Source organism: Microtus pennsylvanicus, chromosome 2 (genome assembly GCF_037038515.1).
Source record: "Microtus pennsylvanicus isolate mMicPen1 chromosome 2, mMicPen1.hap1, whole genome shotgun sequence".
NCBI lineage: Eukaryota > Metazoa > Chordata > Mammalia > Rodentia > Cricetidae > Microtus > Microtus pennsylvanicus.
In genome coordinates this window covers 27,843,579-27,862,274 of record NC_134580.1, presented here as the reverse complement: position 1 = coordinate 27,862,274, position 18,696 = coordinate 27,843,579, and the positions used below count along the sequence as shown (strand labels likewise).

Sequence of the window (18,696 nt, the reverse complement as noted above, 5' to 3'; positions counted from 1 at the left end):
TCCTCCTGAGAGCTGGGATTAGACAGCAACTATCAATAGTTGTGTATGTATGTGTACAATATGGGCCTACACACACTTTTAATTTTACATGTATGTGCATGCAGGGGTATGTGCCAGAGATCAACCACGAGTTTCATTTCTCAGGAGTCACCCACCTTTTTTATTTCTATGTTTTAAGATTTACTTTTTCATTTTATGTATGAGTTTTCAGCCTGCATATATATGTGCTTACCCAACTTACAATAAACAGTGGGATGGAAGCTATGAAAAAAAATGTGTTTACCATGTGTGAGCTATAATGTGGGTCATGTGGGTTCTGGAAACTGAACCCTGATCCTCTGCTAAAGCAACTTAACTGCTGAGCCATCTCTCTAGCCCCCTACCTTGCTTTTTGAGAGAGAATCTCTCACTGGGACCTAGGGCTCACCAACAGGGAAGGCTGGTTGGCCCAGAGACTCTTCTGTCTCCAAAGCACAGGGCTTTTCATGCACCTGACCACGCCTGGCTTTTCTATGCTGGGCTCCACACTCAGGTCCTCATTCTTGCACAGCAGACACTCTGCTGACTGAGCCATCTCCCCAGTAGCTACATTTCCAATTGCATCAATTTTTTGGTGGACTCTTAGTATACTACTCAGGCTAAACATAAACTCCTCAGTCTCTAGAGCAGCTGGAACTAAAGCCTTTGCCAGTGAATCCTGTTGCAGGGAGCCACTTGTTGCTTCCTGGCTGCTCAGCAGCTCAGCCCCGAAATAATAACCAGGAACTATATTATTTAAATCAATGCTTGCCCCATTATCTCTAGCTTTTTTTAAAAAAAAATATTTATTTATTTGTTATGTATACAATATTCTGTCTGTATGTATGCCTGCTGACTAGAAGAGGGCACCAGACCTTATTACAGATGGTTGTGAGCCACCATGTGGTTGCTGGGAATTGAACTCAGAACCTTTGGAAGAGCAGGCAATGCTCTTAACCTCTGAGCCATCTCTCCAGCCCTCTAGCTCTAGCTTCTTATTTGCTAATTCTTACATCTTAATTTAACCCTTCTCCATTAATCTTGCATCACCACGAGGTCATGGCCCACAAGCAAAGTTTTAGCGTGTCTGTCTCTGGCAGCAGTTCCATGGCTTTTCTCTGACTCCTCCTTCTTTCTTCCAGTATTTAGTTTTCCCCGCCTAGCTAAATTCTGCCCTGCTATAGGTCCAAAGCAATTTCTTTATTCATTAATGGTAATCACAACATACAGAGGGGAATCCTACATCAGAATCCAGTTCATTTTTCAATACAAATTATTCCTCCTTCCAATTTGATTTCCTTTAGGATTTATCTAAGTTTTTAATCCCTGTGCATACTTTTATTTTTGCTTGGTTGGATATTCTCAGTCTGGCCATTCGGCAGCAAGCTGGGGGCTACTACCAAATGAAAAGGAAGTGCTGACCAAATGTAGGTCATGAGCTAGCAAAAAGGCTCAGAGGGCAAAGGCCCACACTGTCAAGCCTGACAATCTGAATTTGACCCCGAGATGCCATGAAAGAGAAACAAAATTGACTCCCAAAAGTTTTTCTTGGAGTATATGGTAGGCAGGCAGGAAAGCACAGACACACACACAAAAATAAATAAATAAATGAATAAACAAGTGAGTGTTGGTGGGGTGGTGGTGGTGGTGGTGGCACACAACTTTTAATCCCAGCACTTAGGAGACAGAGACAGGCAGATCTCTGTGTGTTCAAGGCCAGCCTGGCCTACAAGCAAGTTATAGAACAGCCAGGACCATTATACAGTGAAACCCTGTCTTGAAAACAAGTAAATAAATAATGTAATAAATAAATAAATATAAAAATTTTTAAATGTAGCTCTTATGGAAAAATATTTTTAAAAATAGCTACAACTTATGACAGCCCTCTATATTTCTATCTCATTGTTCACTTGAGAGGATCGTTACATACATACATACAGACAGACTAGTATGTCTGTTTAATAACTGACTGTTCATTTAAATGATTATTATAAGTTTAGAAAAACAGGACTTGTTGGATGGGGTGATGAATATCTTTGATCCCAGCTCTCAGGAGGTAGAGGCAAGCAGATTTCTGTAAATCTGAAGTAAGCCTGATCTACAGAGAGAATTCCAGGCAAGACAGAGCTACACAGTGGGACCCTGCTTCAAAATACACACATGCATGCACGCTCAGCGAGAGTTATTATTAGTTAGTGCTAAGTATTATCTGTTGTTGAGATGAGGTCAACTGCTTTAGCCCAGGCTAGCCTAGAAGCTGTGGTCTTCCTTCCTCAGGCTCCCGAGCACCAGGATTACAGGTATGTTCTAAGCATACAACTTTCTGCCAAAATAAATGATTATAATAGTCGTATTTTAAGAAAGAACTGGGCCGGGCAGTGGTGGCGCACACCTTTAATCCCAGCACTCGGGAGGCAGAGACAGGCGGATCTCTGTGAGTTCGAGGCCAGCCTGGTCTACAAGAGCTAATTCCAGGACAGGCTCCAAAGCCACAGAGAAACCCTGCCTGGAAAAACCAAAAAAAAAAAAAAAAAGAGTAAAGAACTACCACCACCAATCAATACCAAGTATTTCAGAGGACATGCTCCTGTTAGAGCATCCATCTGCTGGACTTCAGGAAGAGCACAGAGCTGGAGAGAGCAGTGAGTGTCCTGTCAGACACAGGCTTTCACACGTTGATTCAACCAGAATAAACACGAAGGAAACAGCATAGGCATCTGCAGTGACGCAGAGGGAACAGGGCAGTGTTAGCTAGGTCATCCTGGCAGTAGGATTTGGCCATAACTCACAAAAAGGTCCCTGCTGCTATATCAAGACACTGTAACATGCAGGGATTACAGCACTGGCAGAAACGGTCGCCTGAGGCCCCCTGGAGCTTCAGCCACAGGAGCAACAGTCACGCTGTTCTCTTTGGTCAAAACAGCTGCTTTTTTTTTTCTCTCCCAAGTGGGCCTTGGATTTACCTAGCTTTTTATTGGTAGAAGACGATGGAACATTCTCCATTCCCAGATTTGAAACCTGGGCTCCTGTGGTGGCTCTTGAGAGAGATTTGGCAGCATTCCGGGACTGCTGGGCATTCGGAACAGAGTGCGGAGTCAAAGATTTGGGCTCAAAGTCAGAGACACCATTCTCCAGCACAGATCCTGTGCAAGAAAGAGGGGGAATTATCTAAGTTGTATTCAGTATAGAAAGAAAGCAGATAAAAAGTGCTAGACAAAGCCATGCCTATTAAAAAGGCTATTGGCTTCCATAAGCTACAATGAAGAAAAAAAGTTTCATAACGTCTCAGAGGAAAAAAAATAATTTAAAAGTTTTAGGGAGTAAAGAAAGGGCAGAACTGGAAATAAGAGAGCGCTTGTACACAATGAACTAGAATCCACTGGTTATCGTTGGTTTGGTTTGTTTGCAGCCAGGTACAGTATTTTTTTCTCTGCATCTTTAAAAAAATATGTATGTGTGTGAATTAGCCAATAAAAAAAAAAACAGCAAAAAAGCAGAACAAAATTTTTACACTAGGGGGCTGGAGAGATGGCTCAGCGGTTAAGAGCATTGCCTGCTCTTCCAAAGGTCCTGAGTTCAATTCCCAGCAACCACATCATGGTGGCTCACAACCATCTGTAATGAGGCCTGTAGGAAGAATACTATATACATAATAAACAAATAAATAAATATAAAAAAGATATCCCTACAAAAAAAATTTTTACACTAACATCACCTTTAAGAACCCAGGTACACTAAAGCAGAGGGAACAAGATTAATAAACAAATACCTTTTAAAATGTAATTATGTTACATTTGTTTTATTATTTTGTGTATATGGTTTTTTTTGCCTGCATGTGTATCTGTGTAACACATGCAAGCAGTGCCCCGGAGGCCAGAAAAGGGTGTCAGAACCGCTGGTACTGGAGTTATCGATGGCTGTGAGACACAGTGTGGGAACTGGGGATCAAACTGGGCCCTACGCAAGAGCAACCAGTGCTCTTAACCACTGGCCCAGCACTCCAGACTCCCTCCAAAACAAAAACATTACTTTTTCTGTTCTTTTCGCTCTTTGTTGTTGTTGGGAGGGAACAGGGTTTCTCTATGTACCACTGGAACTCTCTGTATGAGACCAGGCTGGTCTCAAACTCCCAGAAATCTGCCTGCCTCTGCCTCTCAAGGGCTTGGATTAAAGGCGTGTGCCACTGTGCCTGGTTTCCAAACAAGTTATTTTTCAAAGAGAAACATTTACAAAATCATTAATACAAGATAAATGAATGCAGCACGAACAATAAAAAGCCAGAGACAAATATCGGAGTTCAATTTGAAGATCAGAAAAGCAAAGCAGCCAGTCACTAGAACGACCTTTTACCTCTATCAACTCTGTAGACTGAAAGGGCGAGAGCCTGTCTCCATGAATCCTCAGACTCCACACTCCACTGAGTTCCTGTCTCTTCCCCTTTATATGCCTCTTTCTGCCCAGCCATTACCACACTCGTCTCCACCTCCCTAGTACTAGGATTAAAGGTGTGAGCCACCATCACCTGAATCTGTTTTTGGATCTTGTGTAGCCTAGGATGGCTTTGAACTCACAGAGATCTGTCTGCCAAGTGCTGGGATTAAAGGTGTGCGCCACCACGGCCCAGTGACCAATTATATTTAATGTAATAATAAGTGTCTCAACCAGTAGACCCCTTCACTGTCCTATTTTTTTTTTTTTTGCGCAAATTAACTTCCCAAAATCTTTATAAAAACAAAAACTCACCGGTTCTATCCAGTGTATCTGGTGTGGCAAACTCAGGATCTTCCAATTCTCTGGCATCTATAGAAAGTGTCTCCAACCCTTCACTGAGTGAGTCCACAGACTCAGCATCATTGATGGCACCGTTAACATGGTAACCATTGATGCCACCTTTCTCTGAAGATGCAGGTTGTTCCTCTTTAATGGGTACTGACTTACTGGAGTCTGGGACACTGTTATTTGCTTCTGATGCAGGCTTTGGTTTGCTTTTCTTCTTTTTGTTCTAAGGTTATCAAAGATTCGAAAAAAAAAAAAAAGGAAAAAGCAGATCCTCCAACACAACTCAGAGGTAACTAATTCCAGCTACAAAAGAAGTCAGTGTTACCAACTTTGTACACATTCTTCTAAAAACTGAAGCAATTTTGTTTATGTTGAACTAATGACAGAAACAATACTTTACTATGTAAAACTGCATTTTGAATGAACTCTTGAAATAAAATACTTTTCATAGCAAAACATATTTTTATTTCTTTTTATTTTATGTGCATCGGTATGACAGTTGTTAGCTGCCATGTGGGTACTGGGAATTGAACCCAGGACCTCTGGAAGAGCATTATAAGTGCTCTTAACCACTGAGCCATCTCTCCATCCGCTGCAAAACCTATCTTTAAGCAAAATGAAAAGTTATAAAAAGTAAAAGGCAACAACAAAAAATGTAACATATTTTTAAAGTGAAATATAAACAGAGCTCTAAATAACCACGATAACCACAAAAAATAATAGAGAAAATATAATCTATAAGTAATTTAATGAAGCATACCTCAGTACAATAACTGACAAATAATGAAACCTGTGCTGCAGTGTGGCTTTCAACTACTACATTAGCAAAGGTCCACTCTGCAGACAGCTAGGACTGCTCTGGAAATAGCCAGGCATTTTCATAAATATCAGGGTGAGTGGAAACCTAGTAGTGCTTTTGAAAGCTACAAACGCACACACCTTTCAACCGGCAGTTCTAACAACAGCAATCTATCCTGGCCAGCACTGTCAGTGTATACAGGATTATTCATCGCAGCACTGCTATATTAATGAGGACGGAGAAATCATGCAAATGTATGTCAGTAGAGGACTGAGACATTCCAGGCTCCATTACATGGAATGTGCGAAGAAGAAAATGCATATTTGCAACTGTTTATGTGAATAAAGTATCTTGGAAGCTACATAAGCTTGGGGTTGTAGCTCAGTGGTAAAGCACTTGCCTAGCATGCACAAGGCCCTAAGTTTGATCTCCAATGCCAAAAACAACAAAAAATTAATGAATAAATAAATAAACTAATAATTCTGTCTGCCTGGTGGAAAAGTGGGCACCAAATGGCTGGGGAAAAGAGGTAGGGTAAAACTATTACAGGGTACATTTATACCTTGGAAATCGGAAGCATGTAAATAAAAAAATCTTTGTTTTAGCAACAGATAGCTATGCTGGCAAGCTTCTATCCTAAGACTAGATGAGTAAACCAGTCAGTTCTCATGCCAGGCCTTCTGATGACCTTGTCCAGCAGAATAACTCCTGAACTTGGCATTCAGTTTCCTCCTCTCTCTTACTTTCTCCCATGTTATTACACATGTGTAATTAGCACCACACACTCATGTCTTATTAGGCTAATTTAAGGGTTGTGTTACAGATTCAAGCACTGGAGAGTATCAGACTACTCATCTATTTTCTTCCACCAGTTCATGTCACACACATGCACACACACACACACACACACACACACACACACACACACTAGGCACATGGCTTGTGTTGTTAGTAATTTATGTTTTGAAGTCAATCAATCATGACACTGGTGTTTTGGGCACTCAAAGCTATGTATGCTGGGTGAAGCCAGTGAGACAGTATGAAGAGCAGCAGGCCCAGAAAGCTTCATGAGGACCTGAACAGCATAACATGACTCTGGGAAAAAAATTCTCAAAGGTTAATAAAGCCAAACCTGGCTTGGTCAAGAAATCATTTCAGGGCTGGCAAGACTTGTCAGTGAGTAAAGTATCTTTCACACAGCCTGGGCACCTGAATCCAATCCCTGGAATCCACGCTGGAAAGAGAGACCCAACTCCCCCAAGCTGTTCTCTGCACCATGGCAGGTATACACCTACACACACACACAACACAATAATGAAATTAAAAAAAAAGCATTTCAGAACACAACACTAACTTAAAGGAAAATGCTCCTAAAAGAGTTGGTACTTAATTCAAATCGGCACTTAAGCATTCTTTAAAGTCAGCACACCTGGGTTACAGAGCCTTGGGAAGAATTCAGAACCCAGCTAGTGTACCACGGGAGGGAAGCAATTTGGGTCTTAGAAGGATATAAGTAAAGGGATTAAGAACTAATGTATTAGGCATTATAATGAGAATATGTATGTATTAGTATTTAGTATTATTGTAACTTTGTTGTGGCTTTCCCCCCCCCAGACAGGGAATGGCCTTGAACTCCTGATCCTCCTAAGTGCGGGGACCACAGGTAAGAGCCATCACATCTATATACTTCTACTTCATAGATGAGCAAACTAAAGTCAGACGATACCCGCAGCTCACAAGACCAGATGAGGCAGAACAGGACAGAAACCCAGTTCTGACTGACTCTGAAGCCCAAATGCTTTCTATTCTTTAACATGTAACATCAGATGTCCCAGGAAGGCAAGCAGCCCGAAGGAACAAACTATGGGCTAGTAAGACAGGCAGCAGGTGAACATGACAATCAAACCCGGCAACTTGAGTTCCACCCACAGAAAGCACTTAGAGGTGGAAGGAGAGAACACACCCCACAAAGCTACCCTCTGGCCTCCGTGAGCTCACATATATGCAAACATACAAACAATAAATACACATACAAGGATGAAGCTTTTAAAGAAGCTAAAGCTCCCATTTGGCTTTAAGTCAAAACCACTACTACCAGAAACATGACACAGTTGTCTGACCTGAAAATGAACTGTTTAGCCTATGAAACAAATCTGACTGGAAGCCAGTTGCCTTTCCTGGAGGCACTGTATTTCTGACATGCTTGCTTGCTTCTCCTCTTGTCTAGAGCAACCCCAGCAACTGTACCTGCAAATTTAATACTTTCTGCCTCCAACCACAGGGGGCAAACTCTGGAATACAGCAGTGTCGCAATGTCAAAACGGCATTGTCGAGATGGTAAACAGATGGCAAACATATGGAAACATTTTCTTTCAAATATTATGGGATGTATGGAGTTGGCTGTGAAATCTGACGTCAGTGATCACCAGGGTAGATAGACAGGTGTCCCGCCTCCACCCACAATGCTCCTCTACTGGAGCCTCCAAAGAAGCTCTAATGCTCTTTAAAGCCTTTTTTCTTTTTAAAAATTATGTGGGGTTCTTTGTCCTCCTATACATATGTGCACCTAATGCCTGTGGAGGTCTAAAGAGGTCCAGACCTTCTGCCCCTTGAGTTACAGATAGTAAGCTGCTATGTGGAGCCAGGAACTGCACCCAGTTCCTCTGCCGGAGTAGTAGGCTGCTATTACCTGCTAAGCCATCTTGCCAGCCCCTAAAGACTAATTTATAAGGAAACAAAACAATATAAATATCATGCTCTTACATATAACTCATCTGTACCTTTTTCTTGCCTGTTACTATCCATTCCTTGAGTACTTCACTGGCACTGCCTGAAAAAGAAATCAGAGAGATAGATATATTTCCTCTTGTGCCACACACACGGTAAAGGAGGAGTCAGTCTGTTTCATAATTGCTGGATAGAGTAGTGAAGTAATCATGTCATGCTTCTGCTACACTGGCCTACCGCGGTCTCCTAGCCATTTAAGATTCTCTATATATCTCTGTCTGAGCACAAGGATGACTAGTCTTCCCCTAAGTATGCTGTCTGCCTCCTCCATGTTACAGACCATCTTGACTGTGGTGTTTGGGAAGAGCTGCACCCTACATCAGACTCAAACCCTAATATGAAGAAAACATGATGACGGAGGAAAAACTCTGTAGACTTTGACTTGTTTCTCCTGTATTCACAAATCCAGGAAAGGGCAGTGGGGAGTCCTGACCTGACACCACTCTTCTTAAAGGCAAAACAGCTTCAAGTAAGGTTATACTGAAAGAATTTTAAAAGCACTTAACTCTATAAATTCCAGAAGTTGAACAAGATTATTGTTTTCTATCTAACATATAGAGAACATAAGGAAACTGAACTCGGGCTGGAGAGATGGCTCAGTGGTTGATGTGGGAGTGTCATATATCAATCTGTTGATTTCATTGGTTAAGCAATAAAGGAACTGCTTGGCCCTCATAGGTTAAAACATAGGTGGGAGGAGAAACAGAACAGAATGCTGGGAGAAAGAAGCTGATGGTTCTCCCACTCCAGGCAGACACAGGTTAAGATCATTCCTGGTAAGCCAGCTCGTGGGCTACAGCAGATTATTAGAAATAGGCTACTCCAGGTGTGAGAGCTAGCCTAGAAGAGGCTAGATAGAAATGGGCCAAGCGGTGTTTAAAAGAATACAGTTTCGGTGTAATTATTTCGGGGCATAAGCTAGAGCTAGCCATGTGGGCAGCCGGGTGCCAGGGACGCAGCCCCGCTGCTCTTATTACTACAAGTGGTTAAGAGCATTGCCTTCTCTTCTCAAGGTCCTGAGTTCAATTCCCGGCAACCACATGGTGGCTTACAACCATCTGTAATGAGGTCTGGTGCCCTCTTCTGGCCTGCAGACATACACACAGACAGGATATTGTATACATAATAAATAAATAAATAAATATTTTTTTTTAAAAAAAAGGAAACTGAACTTATATGTTTGAGTTACCTGCCAGAACCAAACTAAATGATAATGGAGTTTGGAAATAAATGCTGAGTCCTTGAATTGGTCAGCTGTTCCTGGCTGCTGAGTTACTCCTTTGTAACAGTCACTTAAATTACTTTATCCAGCTCCATTCAAGCCCCTTATACCATCAGTTCGTTTGGGGAGGGGGAACATAATTTTTTAAATGGGGTCTCACTGTACAGTGGGAGACTGGCCTAGAAGTCACTATGTAACAAGGACTGGCCTCAAGTCATAGTTGCCTCAATGTCTCAAATACTGGGATTGCAACAATGTGCCACCACACTTGGTCTGATTTCTTAAACACTAGTAGATAAAACTTTTAATAATAAAGGAGTTTTCTTAGTTTGTCTCTTTCTATAGTTTTTCTATAGCTTGGGAATGAAAAGAGTATCTCACATTAACAAAATATCACAGTACACAGTAGACTGTGAGCTATGGTTCAGGTCCCAAAAGTCTAAACTTGAGATAGGATTACCTTCCATGAATGCTTGAACTGTTTTGTCCACACAATTATCAAAGTGCTGCAAAACCAGGATGATTTCATTGTTGCTCCTATTAGGAACTATTGCACGCACTGCGTTTATCTGCAAAAGATGACAGAGTTGTGTAATTCTAACACGAGCAGGTCACTGGCCAGCTGAAGTGCGTCAGGGAGAACACAGTGTCATTTCACTTTCAGCAGTGTTATCGCTCTTTAATGTCAGTAAGGACACACACAACCATCACACTGGGAACAATAAAGAGAAAAATGATAACGCCACATGAAAACTTAATTTCAAAAAGGCAGAACATTTATAGAAATAAAAGGGTACCACTGAGATGGCCGGTGAATAAAAGCATTTACAGTGACCCGAGGATCTGAGCTCAATCTCTAGAACCCACGGTGAAGGCAGAAAACTGACACCGCCACACAAGCTACAAGGTCCTTATACATCTGCATGTACACACCAACACACTCTCTCTCCCACACACAAATAATATTAATTTATATTTTTAAAGTTAGAGGGTGCTGAGTATGGGCTTAACTCCCTGCACTCAGGAGCCTGGCAGATCTCTGTAAGTTCAAGGCCAGTCTGGTCTACTTAGTGAGTTCCATGTCTCAAAAAAACAAAAACAAAAACAAAAAATTAGATGGTATGCACAAGATTATATGCCAAGAAAGAGTAGGCAATTAAGATATGGTGTCACACAAATGTAGTTTCATTTAGGTGCCAGCTATTAATTTACCATCAGTGGCTCTTCACTGTAAGCATACTATAGATTAAGTAGAAAATTTAATGAACCATTAACCCTAACAGCTTAGGTTTTTGTTTTTTAAATGTCTGTGTGTCATGCATGTGTGAGTCTGGTATACAGGAACATATGTGTGTGAGTACAAGTCCCCATGCACACTGTAAAAGCCAGAGGGCACTGGCTCTTCCATTCCATAACTCTCTACTTCATTCCCTTGAGGCAGAGTCTCTCACCTGGAGTGCGGCTGGCAGCCAGCAGACTCCAGGGGTCCTCCTGTCTATTCCTCCCATCGTGCTGGGGGTCACAGCTACATGCAGGTCTGTGTGTGGGTTCTGTGGATCCAAATTCAAGTCCTCATGCTTGCACAGCAAGTGCTCTCACCACTGAGTCAAAATTTTTCCAGTCCAACAACTTAGATTTGTATACAGCACTATTCAGAACACTTGTTACAGAGATAACTGACAGAGATCGTCTGAATTATTATAGGCTATTTTAGGTGCATAAAACATAATGCAGTAGCAATAATCCAGCTTAATAAAATAAAACAAATGCAAATAAAGTCCACTGGACATCTCCTACATCCTGTTTCACCAGGAATTCCTATTGCAAAATTTGATTTAATTTTAATAATATTTGTATTTTCATGCAGTATATGTATATCTCCATAAATAATATATACTATTTTATATAAGTATTATTTCATCATGGCATACCTTTTTTAGTTTTTTGCCACACATTATTTTCTTCATATTGATAAGCATGTTTGTTATTCATATATTTTAACACACACATTGTACACAGCATTCCTACTGTATAATATATCTAATTTATTCATTCTCCTGTTAATGGGTAATTAGAACTTTTTTTGTTGGTTAGCTTTTGTTTTTGCAGTGCTAGAGATTTCACATGCTAGGCACACACTCACTGGAGCCCCAATCCTAGAACAATGAAAAGCCATGTCTTCTGTGTAACTAGTAGAATTCTGATGGCGCCACCACCACCTAGCTCATTTTCTTTTTTCCTTTTTTTTTTTTTTTGAGACCAATATCACTATGTAACCCTGACTGCCTGGAACTTACTATGGAGACTAGATTTCTGGCTTCACAGAAATCCATCTGCCTCTGCCTCCTGGAATTACAGGCATGTGCCACTACACCAGGGCAGATTTCATATTCATAATGCATTTGTGATAATCACTGCTTATATTAACAAATTTTCCTATGGTATTCAAATTTAATATCCATAGTAATTAATCTTACCTTCTCTTTCATGTTCTCAAAAGTTCCTCCCTGGGCAAATACGGTATTGGACTGCAAATCAAAAATGAATCCTGAAGAATCTAAAAGAATATAAAAAAACCTGATATACTCTATGTGCTGTATTCATCCAAGACAAAAAGATCAAGAAAAAGAAGAAGACCTTCCCCCATGTAATTACTAATAATTTAGTTACGACTTAGAAAATCCCATTATATACACAGCTCATATATAACTACATTTTGAGTTAGTCATAAAATCAAATTTTATTTTTTAAAAGATTTATTTATTTTTGCCAGGTATGGAGGCACACACTTTTAATCCCAGCATTTAGAAGGCAGAGGCAGGTGGATTTTGGTGAGTTCAAGGCCAGCCTGGGCTGTACAATAAGTTCCAGGATAACTAGAGGTACATAGTGAGACTCTGTCTCAGAGTGTTTGCCTGCATGTATACATGTGCACCACATGTGCCTGGTACCTGCAGATGCCAGAGGGAGCACTGGATCCCCTAGAAATGGAGTCTTGGAAAATTGGGGGTCAGCAAGTAGGTACTAGAACTTTTAATTAAAGTTTGGTTTAGCCGGGCGGTGGTGGCGCACGCCTTTAATCCCAGCACTTGGGAGGCAGAGGCAGGCGGATCTCTGTGAGTTTGAGGCCAGCCTGGTCTACAAGAGCTAGTTCCAGGACAGGTTCCAAAAGCTACAGAGAAACCCTGTCTCGAAAGTACAAAAAAAAATAATAAAGTTTGGTTTAGAGTTTAACTTTTATCTTCTTTCCAAATAACTCCTGGTTGCTATGAAAGATCCAAGTTTTATGTTACGGTAAGTAAGATGCGGGCAAGTGTGAAAGACGACACGAATACAACCCACGTCATTTAAGAGAAATTATGTTTGCCAGTTACAATGAATTGTGAATTCATTGAGCTCTACTAGCCTCTGTTAACACAAAAGGACCGGGAGGCACTTAGACAAACTCACCATGTGTACATCTTCCAGAGGAGTACAGAACATGGGTAGTTCTCAATTATCTTTATCAATTGGAAGAGATGCGCTGAGAAAGAGGAAGACCCTAGACAGCACAGCACTATCGTCCAGACCTCCTGAGAGCACAGAGCAGTCAAATGATATCATCTGAATGCTGCAGTGAGCTCCCTCGCTCCACTGAAGAACTACCAATGAGCAGGGGGATGGTACAGAGACATCAATCATCTATCTACTTACGGTTACAGACTCAAACCACCGATCTCCTTTCGGAGAGGGGACAGTCGGATTAAAACAGCAATTTATAGTTTCTGTTAGAGAAGGATGCCTACCAGCCTTTTAATTATTCCCCTCACAACACACCAGCAAACACAAACTACAGAGACAACAAATGGCAGCTCTCCACTCAGCTCCCAAAATTAATCTCCATATTATTTGAATTTATCCAGCATGCCAATTAACATAAAACTAACATACAAAACAACTTGGGTGTAGTAAAGCATGTCTGCAATCTCATGACTAGATGGGTGAATGAAGGAAAGGAAGAAAGGAGGAATGAAAGGGAACAAACTCAGATTAATAAAATTAGAATAGTTAAAAAATAGGGTCCAGCTGGGCATGGTGGCTTTAATCCCAGCATTCGGGAGGCAGAGGCAAGAAGATCTCTGTGAGTTTGAGGCCAGCCTGGTCTACAGAGCTAGTTCCAGGACAGCTAGCTGTTACACAGAAACCCTGTCTCAAAAAACCTAAAAAGAAAACAACAACAACAACAAAACCATATATATGTATATGTTTATTTAAGAAGATCCTATTACCCTACCCCTTGGCTAATAAATGCAGTACTCATCCCTGCCCCCAGGTCCTAAAGAGATAGGGGACTAGGGAGGTGGCTCAATGCTAAAGTCAGAAGAGTATGTTGGATTCCCTGCAACTAGAGTCACACAGTTGTGAGCTGCCATGTGGATACTAAACTTGAACTTGGGTCCTCTGGAAAAACAGTCAGTGCTCTTAACCACTAAGCCAACTCTCTAACTCCCAACCAATTTAAAAAAAAAAATTCAAGCATGTTTGTGTTTGTAATTCAGCCCAGGGGAGGCAGAGACAGGCAGATCCCTGGAGCTTGCGGTCAGCCAGCCAATTTATCCTCCAGTGAGCTACAGACCAACAGAAGACCCTGACTCTGATCGGGCATGATAGTGCACACCTTTGATTCCAGCACTTTGTAGGCAGAGGCAGGCAGATTTTTGTGAGATCCAGACCAGACTGGTCTACAGAGCAAGTTCTGGGCCAGACAGGGCTACACAGTGAGAACTTGTCTTTAAAAAAAAAAAAAAAGACAAAAAGTATATTAATACGACAGCAACTAAGAATTAGCTTATCAAACTGCATATAACTAAAACCATACAACAGCCAGGCTTGGCAGTGCACATTTTTAATCCAGAGCTTGAGAGGTAGAGGTAAGTGGATCGCTCTAAGTTTGAAGCCATTTTGATTCACACAGTGAGTTCCAGGCCAGCCAGGGCTACACAGTGAGAACCTGTCTCAAAATAAACAATAATAATAATAATAAACCATGCAATGGACTCCCACAACAGCATTTATGGAGTAGAGATTACTAAAAGCCCCACCACCCTAGACCCTACCCCAAAAAGTTAGCCAAAGCTAACATTATAAATATACAGAGGCTCTCTGAAGTACTGAAGGGAATTTGATTAACAGATTTCTCTTCATCAAAGCCCTGCCCACCCCCAACTCTAGACTGCTTACAGCAAACTCAAGTGTACAGATCTGCTCAGGTATGAAGTAAGTTGAGAGGTTCTCAGGAAGCTACTAAATTTGCATCTATTATTCAGACTGCTTACACCATGTCCGAAGAATACAGACAATGACAAATTATTTCCTTGACAAAGTGAGGTGAAATTGGGATTATAAACTCTGAGAATCCCTCCCCATATTCTGCAATTCTGGGCAATGAGCTCAAGGCTTCCTACACGCTAGGTAAAAGCTCTACCACTGAGCTATACTCCCATTCTGAACCTTGTTAAATTTTTCACTGATGGAAAAACGAGGAAGTCAGTTGCAGTATTATCCCTTGTCCAGAGTAACACCCTTAGTCCTCCTGGAGAGTCAAGGGGAGTCCGAGGTGTCAGACAACACGGCTGCTGCTACGCACTGGATACTCTACTTCTTAAGGGTCCATTACTCTGACAACTCCTTGGCAGATCACAGCTGTTGGCTACTCACTGTTATACACAGATGCACAGCAAGATGAGGAACAATATGGCTAACATTTTTACCAGGGCCAAAGGAAGGCAAGAAAAGGTAAGATCCAATTAAAAGGGTAAAGTTGGAGATAAGGAAGTCTAGAAACTCAACTACTTTTAGTCATCTTTATTCTTTTATTCAACGTCCTTTTAAAAATTAAAAGGTTAACTCAAGAGCCCACAAGATGATTACACAGGTAAAGGCCTCACTGTCAAGCCTGATGACCTGAGTTGGATCCCTGGGACTCAAACAGAAGAAGAAAGTCGACTCCTACCAAGTTATCCTCTGAGCTCCTCAGGAAACTGTGTATGCACATGTCCTCACACACAAAATAAATAAATATGCAAACAAACAGATACAAGTATTTTTAAAGCTGAAATGAATGCTTGAGCAAATATAAGCTCTTGGAAAAGTGGCTATTGCATGAACTGAACACAGCTGGCATGTGGCAATCAAAGTGACCATTTCTCAGACATTACCTCTCACCACCGGTCTAGGCTTACAACTAGACTAGGTCGGCTGGACAGTGAGGATCAGAAAGCCATCTGTCTCTGTCTACCTAGCACTGAATTACAAGATTGATAGAAGGGAAGAAGGAGGGGAGGGGAGGAGGAGAAAGAGAAGAAGGGAGGAAAGGAAAATAGGAAAGAAGGGAAGGGGAGGGAAAGAGAGAGAATAAGTGGAAGAAAGGAAAGGGAGAAGGGACAGATAGAAGTAAAGGAAGGAAGGAAAGAGGGAAAGAAGAGGTGGAAGGGAGGGGTAGAAAGGAAAGGAGCAAGGGACTGAGGACATATTATGAATAAAGGGACAAAGCAGAAAGGTAAAGGTGGGTATTCTGTCTATGTGTTACTTTCATTGGTCAAATAAAGAGACTGCCTTGGCCTTTGATAGGACAGCAGCTTAGATAGGCGGAGTAGACAGAAGAGAATGCTGGAAAGAAGGGAAGTGAGTCAGATGCCATAGCTCTCTCCGAGATGGACGCAGGTTAGAATCTTCCTGGTAAGCCACCCTCGTGGTGCTACACACATTAATAGAAATGGGTTAATCAAAATGTGAGAGTTAGCCATCAAGAGGATAGAACTAATGGGCCAGGCAGTGTTTCAATGAATACAGTTTGTGTGTTGTTATTTCCGGGGCTAAGCTAGCCATGCGGAAGCCAGGCAGGATGAAAAGCAGGCCTGCTCACCTCCTCACTATAGGTATCTACATGGTAGTTCCTAAAAGATAGGTCAGGAGGTTGCCAAAAACAAATACAGTGGCAAATGAGGTTATAACTTAGCTCTTTCCTTATGAATGAGCCTTAGATTTTCCTTTTTCTCTAACAGTTTAAGAATAATTTAAAGCTTAAAGTGAAAGGCTGGGTGATGGTGCTGCACACCTTTAATCCCAGCACTTGGGTAGCAGAAGCAGGTAGAACTCTGTGAGCTCAAGCCCAGCCTGATCTACAAAGCAAGTTCCAGGACAGTCAGAGATACACAGAAAAACCCTGTCTCAAAAAAAAAAAAAAAGTAAGTGGTGCTGCTTCTTTCTTCCCACGGACACTGGAAAGTGTAGGAGCTGGTCCTACTGTACAAACCTAAGTGCAAGGAAGAAAGCATGTTGTTGCCAGGTAGTGGCGCAAGTGAGGCAGAGTCAAGCAGATCTCTCAGTTAGAGGCCTGCCTGGTCTACAGAAAGAGAGTTCTAGGACAGCCTAGGCTACATAGACCCTGTCTGAAGAGAAAGGCAGGCAGGCAGGCCACTGTCACAGAACTGCTAGCTAATGCCTAGAATACTCCCAAACTTCAAAACTGAAGACAGCACCAACTTTAGTATGCGAGAGATAATCTTCTCTTCTGCTAATACTACAATGAAATTAGTTTTCAAAACTATAAGTAACCGTGGCTTATTATCTTTTGAGGTTTTTGAACTTTCTAATCTAAATTAAAAGCATTTCCACCACATTGAATCTGTGAAGACCTCAATCTATGAAATTCTGTTTTGAATTAAAGACCATATTAAAAATGAAAATGAACAAGAGAAGAAGGTCACTCTCTGAATGAATCCTGTGCAGTGGCTCAGCTGCTGTTACACTTGCTATCCCAGCATACTTGGAAAGGGGTTCTACACAGCCTCTGTTTTGCTTCCCCTCACTATAACCTCTTTTGATATTTCATGTCTGTATCTTCCATTCTGCCAGGGTAGCAAATGCGGAAAGAAAGCTAAAGAAGGAAACAAAGCCTGGAAGTGTTCACTCTTGCTCCATTTCCTGTCCCTTGGAATATGAAGCATCCTGCAGGAAGCTAGCTAGCCTCTATTGCATCTCCCTAATACATGTCACTCTACAAAAGTGTGCCATCAGGATACGTCCCACTCGCTAACAAATCTATTGCAATTGGATAAATCTGTCTGAGTAGAAAAACAAGTTCTACTAGTTCCAAAGCTACGGAGAAACCCTGTCTCGAAATTAAAAAAAAAAAAACAAGTTCTAGTAAGATCAATTCTCAGACTTATACACAAAACTAAAACCTAACACAATCCTTGCAAAATCATTCAGAATATGTTACTAAAGGAATAGTTGTAAAACATACAGACGAAAGTAAGTATTGTTGGTTTACAACCATGCTTTGGTTTTAAGTTTTGCAGTTCTTGGGGATCAAATCCAGGCTGACCTCATGCATGCCACTAAGCGCGTGAGCTTTATTCCCCACCCCAGGGCCCTGTGCATGCCGGGAAGCTCTCTACCACTAACTACACACATTCCCCAGACGGCAAAAACTATTCCAACAATTTATGCACATATGTGATCTTACCCTTCTGGCTTTGTTTCCTAGACATTGCAGTTTTCTCAATGTCAAAAAAAAAAAAATACAGAAGAAAATATCTTGTCCAAATTCTGGGAATCCTGATAATTTAAAAGTATGCAATATAAGTCTGTAGTTAGAAGTAACAAATGCAAAATCCTGGTTGTTTAAAATTCTGTTCACTAGCTGTTGATTTCTTTTCCTTCTCTGGTATTAACTTCTTGTCAGGATGTATCATTGCAGACAGTCATGTCTTCTTCCAGAATCTAGAAGGAAAAATACAAACACATTTACTATTTCAATAATATCAGTAAAAACTGTGTAAGTGACATATGTGGGTTTTCAATTTCTGCAAAACTAGTTTTAGCTAATGAAAAGCACCATTTTCTGAAAAAAACTTAACCTTACAATCTGATCATCTTAGTTGGTAAGTATGCTTTCTCTCTCGCCCCCCTCTCCTCTCTCTGGGACTCACCGATCCCTGACACTTTAGCCTGCCCACATGCACAGAGACATAAGCATAGCACTAATTCCTCATGAAAGCGTCTTTTTCATCAAGATTATTATAGAAAGCCACAACTGATCCAAATG

The 18,696-nt window shown here is 41.3% G+C and overlaps 1 protein-coding gene across 2 annotated transcripts in view; it reads right to left on the bottom strand.

Moving 5' to 3' along the window:
* Window positions 1-18,696, bottom strand: part of Spats2 (spermatogenesis associated serine rich 2) — a 67,135-nt gene that overhangs the window by 25,207 nt on the left and 23,232 nt on the right. The window contains exons 1-7 of one of the 2 annotated variants that reach the window (XM_075960596.1): window positions 18,115-18,277; window positions 12,083-12,162; window positions 11,057-11,155; window positions 10,066-10,174; window positions 8,377-8,426; window positions 4,762-5,020; window positions 2,982-3,161 (exon numbers count right to left, since the gene is read on the bottom strand). In XM_075960596.1, the coding sequence (XP_075816711.1) occupies window positions 2,982-3,161; window positions 4,762-5,020; window positions 8,377-8,426; window positions 10,066-10,174; window positions 11,057-11,155; window positions 12,083-12,162; window positions 18,115-18,139 (802 nt within the window). In that variant the 5' untranslated portion in view covers window positions 18,140-18,277. Of the gene's footprint in view, window positions 1-2,981; window positions 3,162-4,761; window positions 5,021-8,376; window positions 8,427-10,065; window positions 10,175-11,056; window positions 11,156-12,082; window positions 12,163-18,114; window positions 18,372-18,696 lie in introns of those variants that run through there. The other variant, XM_075960597.1, reaches the window with a different exon arrangement.